This window comes from Sinohyriopsis cumingii, chromosome 11, assembly GCF_028554795.1.
Source record: "Sinohyriopsis cumingii isolate HCF-2022 chromosome 11, ASM2855479v2, whole genome shotgun sequence".
NCBI lineage: Eukaryota > Metazoa > Mollusca > Bivalvia > Unionida > Unionidae > Sinohyriopsis > Sinohyriopsis cumingii.
In genome coordinates this window covers 99258502-99274120 of record NC_142971.1, presented here as the reverse complement: position 1 = coordinate 99274120, position 15619 = coordinate 99258502, and the positions used below count along the sequence as shown (strand labels likewise).

Below are 15619 nucleotides of genomic sequence, written 5' to 3'. Positions count from 1 at the left end.
AAGTGGCCGCATTTTATATATGTATCAAGAACCAGTATTTCATTCAGAACGTGTGTTAAGTAATCCGATTTCTGTTTCCTGATGTCAGGTTTTCGTTACTGAAAGAAGTGTTGAATAAAGTACATTTACCACTAAGGTTAATATTTTATCATTCACACCTCACGAGAAGCCAAATTTATTCCATAAAAACCGAGAAAGACTCAAACTTTAATACATACAAAAGGGTACGTACATGTAATCCAATTAGCCTTACTGCTGTGTTATCATAAGATGTCTGGTTTAGTCACTGATAATTGTTAAGATTACAATTATCGAACAGTAGTAACAGCTGAGAAGTGGCAGTATCGATGTACAATACCCAAGTCAGCAGGAAAATGGTTTAATAGCCTTTATGGCTTCCCTTAGTAAGATGTTGAGCTTGTTCACTTTGTAATCAGTGGCTATTACTACTGACGGGGGGGGGGGGGGGGGGCCAGGAGACATTTGTATCCTGATTTGAAAGACAAGAAAAAGCAAACAGTTTGTCAGTTGAATTGGGATATGACGACTTTACCGCAAGTAACGGATGGTTGTACAGATTTCAAGTGCGACACAATATCAAGTGTTCTGTCATTAGCAGTGAATCAGCTGATGTTAATAATGAAGTTGTCGAAGATTGGAACAAAAGACTAAACGATATATGCAGGGGATATGACAGCAAGGATATTTTTAATGTGACAAGACTGGTTTGTTTTTTAGACTGTTACCAACAAAGTGACAGATGATGTGAACTGTAACATAATTATAAAGACAGTTTTAAAACTAAATCAATGGTTATTCATAGCATTCTTTTGAAAATGATGACAAAGTTTGTTTTACATTTATTTCACATCATGCATGTGATTTTTTAATTAAAAATATTAATTATTTAAAATTAAATGTACTTGTGACTTTTTTCATATGTATTTACTATTCGCATTTGTCATCCCCCTCTAGAAAGGCCACCCGCATTATAAGGCCACTTCCCTGCTGCATTTGGGGTGGCCTTATAAGAGGGGGACTACTGTACCTTCAGAGTTTTGCAAACCATGTCCATGAAAATGCTTCATAAACCAACTGTAGTTGTTTAGACTTGGAATGATTTGCTATAAATTGAATACATCTTGGCATTATGCAGATGAAACAGTTGGACAAACAGAAGAGGAATCGCAAGACAAGGCCTTGTATGTTCTTGACACTTTTTTTTATCATGAAACTCAAGCACTCAGAACCCAAGAGACTTTAGTGAAGACATACCTGAAAGTTCTACAGTTATGAACTGTCAGGTATGGGCTCTTTGAGCTTTCTCAAAAAAATGTTGAGATTGCTGAATCTGAGTCCAAACACTTGCTGCAGACAAAATTTGAAACCTTTGTTTTATTTTAATGTGCAGTATTTGTATACACAGGTAGTTTTATATGCAGGTAATTGTAAAGCACTAGCAGATTTAATATGCAGTATTTGCATACACAGGTAATTGTATATGCAGGTAATTGTAAAGCACTAGCAGATTTGAACCATGATTTCTGATTTATGTGGCCTTCACTTTGAGTTTGGGTTTAAAGAGACTAGGGTAGACCATATATTTAAAACTTAAATTGGGGACAGATGGGTGCTGAAATTCATTTGTACAAAAGTCCAAACAAATTGTGCATAGAATTTTCATTCATGTTGTTTGACACAATATCAAATTTAATGCAGAAAGTTTGTTTCTAATAGTATTTCACTTCTTTTGAGAGGTACAGTTCTTGAAAATTGAATAAGTGGCAGAGTAGATTGCTTAATCCTTCATACCATTTGCATAATAATTAGACGGGCACTGTCCAGATCAAGCTTTATTTGCAATGAGACTCATGTTAATTTGTTTCCAGCCATGGCGTTAGAGTTGATATAAATGTGACAGAAAATAGTGTAGGGAAATAATAGCTGTCCATGAATAGTTCTTTGACTTCTGTTTTTTCCCAGACCTTACATGTCCATCGGCAACTTGAGGGATCAAGTAATTTATCCAGATTCCAGAGAGGACATGCAGAGGAAGGGATTGACTGAACAAGATTTGGAGAAAATTCTTGACATTGTCAACCTCAAGTACATAGTCCAGCGAGAAGGCGGTTAGTTTAGACATGTTCATTTGTACAGTCCTGTCTTATTCATATTCAACCATAGCTTTTGAAATGATCATATAACAGCACTCCAGTTATCTTTAGTAACTATAAGGCAAGCTGCTTAAAAATTACATGGCCGTTAAAATTTAGGATGTCAACCCCTAATGATTTGGTCAAAACATGAATTGAGAAGAAAAAGCAGACGATAAAAAGTTTTAATAAAGGCAAAATGAAGAGTAATTATTATAGAAGCAGAAAGTTACTTTTAATGGTATATAGATCTCTCTGACAGATCTGTTAATATTTCTTCCATATCCTGTTAATGTTGCTAATATAAGCTTGTTACATTCAGCCTTCTTGAAAACAGACTAGTCTTTTTTTTATTTTGTACTACAGAGACAAGGAAAGTAACTCTCACCCATTACCTCCCCCTGACTATAAGATTTCACAAGTTTTAAGCTTTAGCTCTGCACCGTCAAGTATTGCTCTTTGGACCTCCCAGAAATCCTTCAAAATTTTCAGGTTTTCTATTGCACTTAGGTTCTTACTATTGGTGATATTTGATCAATATTTATGTGGAGTTTGTTTCATTGAATGTTGTCTTTTGGGCACTTTTATAGTTGTATTCATTTGCTAATTTTTTCTTTTTTTCATCATTCTTGTCATTTCTATGAAATAGTGGTGATGAAATTGAAATGTAGCAAATGTAAGTTAAAAGCAAGTGAGAAGGCTCATGAGATGTGCTTCACATATGCCAAATGTTTTTGACTATGTGTATCAGTAGCTGTCACTGATCAGAAGATGTCTGGTATACAGTGTTGAAAAAGAGCATTAAGAATAAGGAAAAAAGTCTCGTCCACACAAAATGACATGTTGATTCATCACCCTAAGATGGCATTGATAGCTAGCAATGGAGAATGACATAGTCGTTCCCTTCTCCATCAAAAGTTATTTGTACGATGCTGACAGAGACTATCACATCTACATAATTGGAGGAACAAGGAGCCAGCAGAGGTACAGGGAGCTTCATCACAGAGACTGCTAGAGTTATAAATGCATTGATTCATACAAGAAGCAACAATGCAGTTATTAAATTAAGACAAGTTTATGCCCCAACATTTGTCACAATCCATTGATAATTTATGGAAGTGTCCTCCTCCCATTTCTAGGCAACCCATTGGGCATAAGTAACCCCCACCCCACATGTACAGTTAAGGCCTTTGGACCTGTAAGTCAGGATGCATGGGACTTGTTTTGCATTTTGATGACCTGTGTCAATGTATTCTTGTACAATACAAAGCCGATCCACCTGAGTCGGGTATGCCAACTATATGGCAGGTGAGCTGACCATCCAGCTGTCAGGTGAACTGACTAACCAGCAACAGCCATCCACAATGGCAAAACTTCTTCAATCTTTCAACCAGCAAGCCATTTATTTTCAACTTTTCCTCTGGGAGACTACTTCTTTTAGTATCTATGTCTGTGCTGCCAGGGAGACTGTACTTCTTTCAGTATATATGTCTGTGCTGCCAGGGAGATTGTACTTCTTTTAGTATCTATGTCTGTGCTGTCAGGGAAGTTTGTTATGGACATAGGTTATGACTCTAATGCTTAGCTTAGATCCATGAACAGAATCAACTGAGTTTAGTTTTAAGGCAGCTTTTGTAGACTTACTCTTCATTCACACCTGGCTCTTGATAGGATAGCCATGGGAACAACCAGCACTCAGTTGTGGACAGATTCTCACTAGCTTGAAGGACTTGTACTTGGAAGATGTATGAGGGAAAATGGCATAGATTCAGAGATTGCTGCAAAGTCAACAGCATTGTCCTTTAAGTGCCTCAGTCCCAGAGTTGGCTGATTTTTTTTTCTCTGACAGTTCGAGGAGAAACAATTAGCCCAGATCACTATCAAAGGCTACCACGCCATGGTTTCCAAAACTTGCAGGCATCATTGCTAGAGAGGATATCGGTCATGTAAAAGATCTGTCATATACCTACTAGCCCATTTTGATTTGACCAAAATTGCTCACTCTGTTTCCAAAATGAAATCTCTCATGGGTTTCGACATGAATTTTGAACCATTAGCCAGAACTTCAATGAAGCTTCTCTCATACAAGGCATACTTTTTGATAGCCTTAGCTTTGGCATGGAGGGTGAGCAAGTTACATGCCCTTTCAATGGACCTGAACTATCACCAGTTTAGATCAGATGATTTCAATGTCCTTATGATGCATCCAGGCTTCATAGCCAAGAATAGGCTGCTGTCATCAGGAAATGCGAGTTGTAATATGCAACCCACTTTGATAGATAACCCAATGGAAGCAACCTTGCAAGACCCCTTCCATGCACTCAGGTATCACAGAGAACATGTGTGGAAAAAGAAAACATCTCTTTCTTCTAGTGAAGACCAATACAGAGGGTATCACACTTCAGGTCCTTTCGTTGTGACTGAAGTAGGTTATTTAATTCAGTGATGTCTCAAAAGGTCACAGTCGTGTGATGAAATTAGAACATTAGAACATTCTCTACAAGGTGAACTTTAAAACATACTCTTTCCAAGACATAAAATAAGCTATTGCTGGCATGTGCACTCAGCCTTCTCAAGTTTGTATCTCTGCTATTTAGCTTCAAAACAAAAAAGTTTGATTTGGGTGGGTCCAGTGTCTGTGGCCCAGATGACCATCCAACCCATTTAATGTTAGCACAATCTTCTCATGGGGAACATCATAGTACATTAGCTGGATTGTCCATAATTTGATGATTGATAAGAAGAATTCAATAATTCTCTTCTTAGTTTCTTATAGTTTATCAGTAAGGAGTCGTTAATTCTCCTTTAGTCAGGTACTGATCTCACCAATCACGCTGACCTTTAGTTGTCCTGCTCTCAAGTTAAGATAATTGGCCGTCTTCTTTTTGGAAATCCAAACATTCTTCCATCCAAATATGCCCATGGTATTGGTAGGGTGCTAAGCATTCCCTCCTCCTACTACCTAGTCTCCTAATGTTAATTAATTGGTGAATGTATCCAAAGGTGAAATCAAATTTGAAGTAAATTATGTGTCTCCAAAAAATACTTAACCAATTCACACTATGATGAAACTCATCCAGTTTCCACATAAATGCTAGCTAGTCAATGTATAGAGCACAGTTTAAAACTAGAGGTACCTGGTAGTTATCAAGGGGAGGTAATGAGTCATAGTTTTTTCAATTGTCTATGAAGTACGTAGAAAAGACAACATTTTCATTTTTTTTTTTTAAAGGAAGGCTGGAGTCACCAGGTAGCAGACTTGTTTTCCTGATGTTAACATTTTTGTTTTTATTTTGCTTTTGTTGGTAAATGGATCAGTTCCTCTCATTAAGCAATATCCTTATGTCATGATAATATCCCATAACTAACGTATTTTCCGATTTGCTGACAAACATAGTTCTGCTGTTCCCAGTTGAGCCAAAGCATCAAAACATTAATGTTTAATTAATGGAGTAAATAAACCATCAAATCTGTGGCACTCCCAAACCATATAATCAGCAAACCTGGAACCATATTGCAGTTATTCATGTTGATACTATATGAAGCTCATTTGATTCAGTTAAGCAATCTAGTGTTAATAGTATTGAATTCAATAGTCATTTTATATAAGTAAAATGTCTTTTTCAAACATAAACTACCTTCTTCTTTGTCAATAATAGTGTTGAGTACATAGGTCAATTTATGAATGGTTTCACTTTATTTATATAATTGAACCCTGGTGAGGCCAACTTTTATGGAGGTATGCTACTTGAAAGACTACATGTGTGTATGTCTTTCTAGATTTTTAACATAGTTTTGAATCATATTGCAACTAAGTCTCTCATGTTGTGGATTATAGTGATGTCAAGCACTGGGGCATCATTCTACAGACATGTAGCATTACGTCCCACTCAGTCACATCATCCTGACACCAGACTGACCAGTCCTAACACTAACCTCGTAATGCTGAGCTCCAAGCAAGGCAGCTGCTATTACCATTTTTAGAATTCTTTGGCATGACTCAGCTTGTGTTGGAACCCACTACTTCCTGCATCTAAGGCGAATGCACTAACCACTTAGGCCCACAGGAGTGGTCTCGAAAAACTGCATTATTATAATGGGCTGTATATATACTTTATTAGCCCTGATCAGCATATCAGGGTCAGTTTTGTTGTATTGATTGCAGTCAACAAACTGCATAGACCCATATCTGCTGGTGCATAATGCAGTGGCAGATCTGAGTCTGCATTGTGCAGTTGGAATTGATTAAAAAGTAAGTACATATGGTGTGTTGCATACAGAACCTCCTTATAATTGTCTTTTAAAAGTCAACAGCTAAATTAGTGTGAAGTAAGTTTTCAATGTTACATTTTTAAGTAAAATGGGATTCATGACCTTATGTGTTATATATGGGCCTGTGGTATACTGAAGAACCTTGATGCTGAGGAACCTCTCTTTGCAAACAAGGCTTAATCAAACACCCTTTTTAATTAGTATTTATTTTAACAAACTGGCTTTTTCATCATTTTGCTAACAAATGTCTTAATTTTTAGTAAATTACTGGATTAATTGTGCAGAAAAATATTCCCATCTCTTCAGGTTGGAATGTTGAGAGTGACTGGAAGGACGTGCTCTCTGGAGGGGAGAAACAGAGGATGGGCATGGCTAGAATTTTCTATCACAGGTACTAATGGGAAGCAGCACCACTAAATTAATCATATGTCTCACCATGACATTGCTATGGGAATATTTTACCATGTCCATCGATCCATGTTTCCAGACATCTGCCTGCCATTCAGCTTATTTTAGGTACTGTGTTATGGCATCCGTGTTCTAATTACTACAAAACTAGCTGGAAAGTCATAATGATTCAATGGCTGCCGTGCTGGAATTAGAATCATTGAACTCTGAGTGTGAAACCTACCCATTCCAGCAGTTTATGATGTATCTTTACTCCTATTGCCTTAGCGCTAAATTAAGTAATTCTCAATGTGCTGAAGCTTCTTTAAATACCAGTCCAAAAATTTGTAATAAGGACAGATAACTCCCAAGGAATTGCAGTTATGGTGGTATAACTTTGATAGGACATGGTCAAATAGTATTTGTTACTTCACACTCATTTATTATCATCAGGACTTCATATCATAAAAAATGTTTGGCATACTGCAATAAGATAGTGATGTCACAGATTAATACAACGTCCATAATGTTATGTGGCAAATACAGTTGTAAACTTGTGTGAATTTGAAATGAAATTTATGAAATGTTTTTAATAAGACAGTAGCTGCTTTGCGTACAATTATAACTACAGAAGTTCCCCTCTTGAACGGCCCCCCTGACCAGCGGCCACTTGCTCCTTACGGCCAGAATCCGTTGGCATTGACGAGTTTGTGTTCAAAAGTACCCATCGCGAAAGACCACCCAGCTAACGTAACCAGCGACAGCATATTAGTGCAATAATATAAAATTTACCCCTTACAAGCGGCCACATTTTATTTTAATATGTATCCAGAACCAGTATTTTATTCACAGTGTGTGTTAAGTAATCCGATTTCTGTTTCCTGATGTCATGTTATCGTTGCTGAAAGAAGTGTTGACTAAAGTACATGTACCACTAAGATTAATATTATATCATTTACGCCTCACGAGAAGCCACATTTATTCCATAAAGCCAAGAAAGACTCAAATTTTAATCCATACAAAAGGGTAAGTACATGTAATCCAATTAGCCTTACTGCTGTGTTGTCATAAGATGTCCGGTTTAGTCACTCTGATAATTGTTAAGATTACAATTATTGAACAGTAGTAACAGCTGAGAAGTGGCAGTATCAGTGTACAATACACAAGTCAGCAGGAAAATGGTTTGATAGCCTTTATGGCTTCCCTTTGTAAGATGTTGAGCTTGTTTACTTTGATAATGAGTGGCTATTACTATTAACAATAATTGTCAAAATTACAAATCCTAATGGCCGTGAGATCAAATCGGCGTAACGTTTATGGTACATATCGAAGCCATTGTGGCTTCTCTCACTTAGTTTCAAGAAATGTATAAAAACAATAGGGTACTAGACTGCGACTAACAAATCACGTGACAAGATCACTTCCTTTAAAAACACGGCAATTTGTTTAGATGCATAACAAATTGTTTTATCAGTATTGTAGTTGGCAACATGAATAACTTTTGCAAAAAGATCAACATGTCATCGAGGAAAAGAATAATTCTCAGTTTAGAAGAGAAAGTGAAAGTAATTCAACTGACTGCGTGGGGGGGTGGGTGGTTGAGGATCCTTGCAGAAAACTGATGTCGGAAAGACTCAGATAAACAATATCATGAAAGATAAGGAAACAGATCTGCAGAAGTGGGAAGGTGAAATGGATGGAGAAAGGAAGATTGTTTGAGCCAGGAGATGTTTCTATCCTGATTTGAATGACAAGAAAAAGCAACAATTTTGTCAGTTGAATTGGATATGATGACTTTACCACAAGTAACGGATGGTTGCACAGATTTCAAGTGTGACACAATATTAAGTGTTCTGTCCTTAGTGGAGAATCAGCTGATGTGAATAATGAAGTTGTTGAAGATTGGAACAAAAGACTAAACGATATATGCAGGGGATGTGACAGCAAGGATAATTTTAATTGTGACTAGACTGGTTTGTTTTTTAGATTCATACCAACAAAGTGACAGATGATGTGATCTGTAACATAATTATAAAGACAGTTTTAAAACTTTATCAGTGGTTATTCATAACATTCTTTTGAAAATGATGAAACAGTTTGTTTTACATTTATTTCACAACATGCATGTGGCTTTTTAATGAAAATATTAAATGTTTTAGAATTAAATGTACTTGTGACTTTCTTCATATGTATTTACTATTTGCATTTGTCATCCCCCTCTAGAAAGGCCACCTTCATTATAAGGCCACTTCCCTGCTGCAATAGGGGTGGCCTTATAAGAGGGGGACTACTGTAAACTAATTTGATAAAGTTATTTTTCAAATATATTACCAATCTTAATACATTTAAGTGTCTTTCCTATGCCTCACAAAGCCAGTCCTCCAGAGATGAAAAAATGTTAACATGTTAAAGCATTATTCTGGTCACTTTGATGGAAGAAAGGGTGGTCTCCCTTGGATGGGGGATTGACATCAAATCCTGTCATTTATCAGTTACTACTTTTTGTTCATGCTGTGACAACACCATATGTTTTGAGACCTCACAAATTCCTGTCAGTTTTATGCTTTTATCCAAGTCAAGAGATTTTTCTCATTGTAAGGGAAGTGCACTCCAGTTATCCTCTCACTGAATTTTCAACTGTCTTCATCAGTGATGAATATTTTGTTTATTGTTTTGTATATTAAGGAGCTTGGCATTATTTATTTCTTTATTTTAATGGTCTCCATCTCAGCACTCAACCTTTTTACACCTTATTTCAGTTAAATTTATCATTTTATATCCTGCTTCTGTTGAGTTCGGGTATATAGGAATTGTTTCTGTCCATCTGTCATTATGTTTGGCACACAGTGTTATGAACACAGCCAGTTCAGCAGTTCTTTTTTTTTACTGCCACAAAACTAGTTAAACATTATGGATGTCCAAATTGACAAATCAGTGTGGGCCAACAATTTTTATAGGAGTTAAAGCATATGACAAAATCTTGTAAGTGCATCTATTCTTACTTTTTGGAATGGGTAGCAATGAAATTTGGTAAATCTAATAACCTTATGAAGATATGAATAGCAGCAAATCACTTTGCTATGGGAATTTCTTTAGAGTTATTGTGTTTTTGTCTTGTGGCCAGATGCAGTTTATGACTGAATCCGATGAACACACCTAGTGTCGAAGTTTTGGTTTAGTTGTAGTGAAACTTGGTACACATTATGGTTATTATCTCAGATGTGCATGTTGACAAATTGGTGTGCTTCTGCATCCTCAAATCACTGTGCCCATGCAGGACTGATGTTTATGGATAGCTGGGAAACTGTACATATTGTAGTCATAACCTAAAGATGCACATGTAGAGAAATCGTTGTTTTTTGACTTGCAATTAGATGCATTATGTGACAGACTTTTGTGCGTTTTCCTGCAGATTTGCTTTGAATTTTTTTTGATATTATGGTCATCCTGAAAGATACGCATGCTGACGAGCCATTGTTCTTACTGTTTTCAGAAAAGTTATGCACTTTTTCGTCAATAAACTCATCTCCTTCATGGTTTTTTTTTTTGTTGGATGTTGGAAAGATGTGGGTATATTTATGTGATCAGATTGTTCACATTTCTTCTGGATGACATAATTACAGACCTGCTAACTCTTATGATTTTGTCATAAGTCTTAAAAAAATTACCCTTAAAATATGGACTTAAGGCATATTAGTACAAACTACTGAAAAATGATTGTTGCCAAAAAATCTGGATAATTGGTTCATCTGTGTTTTGTTTGGATCCTGGTTTTATCTTAAAATTAGTGAAATTAGTCAGGGAACCAGACTAACTTTACAGCAGCACCCCAAATGCTTTAAATTGCACATATTTGTTCATGCAAAGCGTCTGCATGATCAAACTGTTGATTATAGAATTTTTTGAAAATGGCATCCAGAAAGTGATAAAGGTTTAAGACAAAAGGGAAAATAAGCTTCTAGAAAAGTGTTAATAATCAACACAGAACAATAAAAAGGAGTATTCAGATTTTTATGAATAAAAGCTGGAAAGGACACAATTACGTTTATTAGACATCATGTGCCAATTTGATTATGTCTCTTGGCGGGAGATATGATTGCTGTCATCATGTGAAATGGAAAAGAATTTCCAAGAAATATGTCAAGTTGAGAGATAACAAGCCACTGAGTTGCATAGGGTTTGGAACAATGTGTGCAACTGTACTAGTGGTAAATAAAGTCTACGCATACTTTACAAACTTTTCATTTGAACATAATGTTTATCGTCAATGCATCGAACTTTTAATTACGTTTTCCAGCTTTACAATAGCATTTATTGATATTTTGTTACACCTTACTGAAAACTGGTCAGTTTTATGGAAAAGAATCAACTGCCTTACTGAGTCAGACTCGTCAGGGTTTGCAGGTCTGTAATTAAGATCATTTATGAATTCTCTGTTGCATTAATTTCAGAACTTTTTTTTTTTTAAACTTGTACTGTAAGCATGCTGCATAACTGATTTTGCCTGTGGATTCCATTGATTTGTTCACTGTGATTACAGGTAATGGTTATGTGGGGCGTAACAATGTATTTAAACTGTCAGAGGATAATCACGCCACCAGCATTGCATGTACATTTGTGAAATCTGTAAATATGGTTGGAGGACATTTACTTGAAAATCTATGCAAAACAATTGTCCCAGGCTAGTGAACAGGAGTGAAAAAGGTCCAGCAAGAAATGCTGTGATTAGCCATTTGTCCTGCTGCTGATAAATCTGTGGCAAATTTTCTCATGCTGCAATCACTTGAGGCTGAAACATTGCTAATGAAGAAGAAAGACCAACAACCATTGATATTTTGGATCCCCCTGATTCAATTCCAGTGTCAACTTCTTCACATTGCCAGTGACTCTTCACCAGTCATATTGGCACTGGACAGTTTCCCAGATCAGTACAGCTACAATATGGAAACCTATGTGAACCAGTCCTGGAGAAACTTTTTCTGCATATACAGAACTGTACTGATTATGCTGATCATTACTTAGATAGCCAGTGTTTGATCCTTGGTCTTGACATCAGCTGGCTCTGTACCTCATGAACTTCAGTTCCAACCTTGTCATGATTTTTGCCCAGCATAGCTAGCACTGGCTATAGGGATCTGCATTTCTGATGTAGCCATTTTTTAACTGTGGCATTTGACAGCAGGTCATACAGCTGCAAGACTTAGTTTTGTTACAGATGCAGCACAGCTGTTACCAGATATAGTGATTGATATTCCCATGATATCCACACCATGATGATTTACCACTCTGCTGGCCTAGTGATTACTGCATCCACCTCTGATGCGAGAGGTCGTTGGCTCAAACCCCAGCCAAGTTGTACCAAAGACTTATAAAAATGGTGCTAACAGCTGCCTCACTAGTTGCTCAGCATTAAGAGGTTAATGTTGGGACTGGTCAACCCGGTGTCAGGATAATGTGACTGGGTAGGACATCATGATCCCCCAGTGCTAGACATCACTATAAATGGTCATACTGCAGATATCATAGTGATAAGACTGGAAAATGTTAAAGCTATGTTAAAAATCCAAATCACACACATACACCATGATGAAGGAGTCAACATTTTCACTCTGAATCCAGCTCAGTCACCAATCAGGTTCCAGCTGGCGTAGCTGGTACCAATTCTGATGATTAATCTACCTGAGTTATTCAGTATCAGGATTGGACAATTGAAAGTGAGCCAAGGTTTGGAGATCACCATCTCAGGACATGGGTGAACTTGCTTACTTTGTCATCCTCAACAAGCTGTTTTATGTTTCACCTTTGTAGGAGACCGCTTCTGTGGCCTAGTGGTTAGAGCATCTGCCTCAGATGTGGGAGGTCATGGGTTCGATCCCCGGCTGAGTCATACCAAAGACTTACAAAAATGGTACTAACAGCTGCCTCACTTGGCGCTCAGCACTAAGAGGTTAGTGTTAGGACTGGTCAGCCTAGTGTCAGGATAATGTGACTGGGTGGGACATATTGTATCAGGATGGCCATTATCACTTAACTGGCTTGAAGCAGCTGTTCCGATTTTTGTGCTGTTTTCATGATATTTGTGCTTGTTGTCTGTCTTTGTCTACGTTATTGTGTTCATTATGTATTGGCTGTTCAGTTCCTATGTGTTTCTTCATCTCCTTGTTTTGGAAACGAGAACAATTAGACTTTTTCTCAGTTGTCTTGCTCCACTTGTTTTTGAATAAACCGCCATCACGTGATACTCGCCAGTCAACCCATTTATGCTATGATGGACCCTCATTAATTGCTTTAAATGACCACTCCTTGGCTCTCCACACTACATTGTGCTCTGGACTAAACGAACTAGGACTACATTCATCATTACCTAAATGTAAACAGAAGCAAAAAAAAGAAACGTTTCAAAGCTGGCTGGTGTAGAACAGGAAGAAGAATTCCAGTTATCTCCCTTATGCCCTTTCCAGCTCAACAGTTTAAAAATTTGACCATTAATTTAGATAACCTAATTCAAATCCCTATTAATTTGTCAACCTTTGTGTGAACTATCCAAGAGATACCTCTGCTTGTTGCATTATTCAATGCCAATCAGTATGACCACTGTAAAAGCACAAAAAAATAGTTAATTTTATCAACGACCAGAACATTGACATCTTTTTCCTGACAGAAACATGGCTAAAAATATCAGGCGATGAGCCCAAGTGTGCGGATCTAACACCCACTGGTTACTCCATCAGGTCATTGTCCCGTAACTCTCGTGGAAGTGGAATTGATGTCATCACAAAGACCTCTATGATAAACGTCTTAACCACACCACAACATTCAATTTCGACCATACATCGTTTGAACTAGTCCAAACCACACTCACACTGGAGCAAAGGTCAGTCCATTTTTTTCTGCCTATACCACCTTCCTCCTAGTAGAAAATACAAGCTGACTGAATCTCTCTTTTTTGGAGCAGTTTCCGAATCTCCTGGAGCATGGAAATTCGATAGGTGGCAATCTGATTATTCTTGGAGATTTCAACTTTCACTTTGACTGTCTCGGAAACCCAAACACATCAAAACTCATAGATTCCATCAATGTTTTCAACCTCAAACAGTCATTTAACCATCCTATCCATAAACATGGTCACATTTTAGACTGGATTCTTCATAGACCTGATAATAACATTCTACGGTCCTCCCTGGTATCCCATGAATTTGCATCAGATCACCTCTGCATTATATGCCATCTTGACGTATCAGTCCCTAACCCTCCACCTTTATCTGCTACTAAGAGAAACCTCTGTATGATAAATAGAACCAAACTAATGCATGACATCCAAGCAAACCTAACAACTTGCTTACCTCTTACAGCAGAACAACTCGATAACTGCCTGTGTTCATTGCTCGAGAAATGTGCCCCAGCCACCAAGTGCAAAGTATCAATTCAAAAGTGTTCTTCATGGTATACCAGTGTTAGGGTCCAGTTTCGCACTGCTAAAAGAGACCGCCATAAAGCTGAGAGGCTTTGGCTTTCCACCAGACTCACTATTCATAAGGAAGTCTATGAAGCCGCTAAGAAGAATGTCACAAATATAGTCCATGCAGCGAAATCAGTCCACTGCAGTACTAAGATCATGGAAAGTTCCAGCTGCAAAGAGCTTTTCAAGATTACTAACAAGCTAATGTCAAGGAACAAATCTGCACCACTTCCAACTACCTTCTCTCCAGTTGACCTTCCGGACATGCTTGCAGATTTCTTCCGTGACAAAGTACAAACCATTAGAGATAAGCTTGACACCACAATTTCAGTTGACTCGTCGTCACCATACAGTTGGGATATAGAATTTGAGCGGTAGCCATTAGCAGCATTTGAACCTGTCTCTATGGATTTCGTACGTACAGTCCTGATGAAGAGTGCACCAAAGTCATGTGAACTTGATCCAATTCCAACATCACTGCTGCTTGAGTGCTTAGATCCAGTATTGCCTTCACTAACTGATGTTATTAATACCTCTCTCTCATCCAGGGAATTCCCATCATTTTTCATAACTGCCATTGTAAAGCCTCTGCTGAAGAAACCAACACTAGACCATAACGATTTAAAGAACTACTGCCCAGTTTCTAATCTCCCATTCGTATAAAAAATCTTAGAAAAGGTTGTTCTATCCCAGCTTATATCTCATCTGAATTCAAACAGTCTTTTTAGCAATATAAAGTCTGCATATCGCCCTTGCCACAGTACTGAAACTACTCTTCTAAAAGTAGTTAATGACATTCTCTCTGCTTTGCATAGCACAGAGATCTCAGAAACGCTTAATTACGCGTATATGGATGCCAATTTTAGATCTGGGACGCAGAAAATCACTAAGGGGGGAGTCCTCTGTACGCATGTAATAGGTGTGTGGCAAAATTCAAAGACTTGCCAGTCCTGCTTCAGCCACCTACTTTGTGGGAAAATGTGTTGATCAGTTAGCTGTGCTGATATTTACAATGACAGAATTCAGTGACTGTAAGACCCCTTGATGTATATACATGTTGCCATTATAAGAGTACATCAAAAAGAACATGATGCAATAGCTGGGCAGCCAGTTCAAAGGCTTTGACTGGCAGCCGGGTGGAAAAATGCACTGATATTTACAGTGATTGAATTCAGAGTCAGAAAGACCCAGAGATGTACATGTGGTCATCAATAAAAGTACATGAAACAAACAGCTTTAGCTTTCGTTATTGTGTTAATTTCCGAATGTATCGGAATAAGTAGTGCACGAGAATCAAGACATGTTGAGACTTAGACAAAATGCATTCGTAAATTTGGATATGTATTTT

General features: G+C 37.5%; 1 protein-coding gene across 1 annotated transcript in view; it reads left to right on the top strand.

Moving 5' to 3' along the window:
• Positions 1-15619, top strand: part of LOC149789098 (ATP-binding cassette sub-family D member 2-like) — a 52317-nt gene that overhangs the window by 22802 nt on the left and 13896 nt on the right. The window contains exons 7-8 of the mRNA XM_089975294.1: positions 1984-2129; positions 6732-6816. Of these exons, the coding sequence (XP_089831420.1) occupies positions 1984-2129; positions 6732-6816 (231 nt within the window). The remainder of the gene's footprint in view (positions 1-1983; positions 2130-6731; positions 6817-15619) is intronic.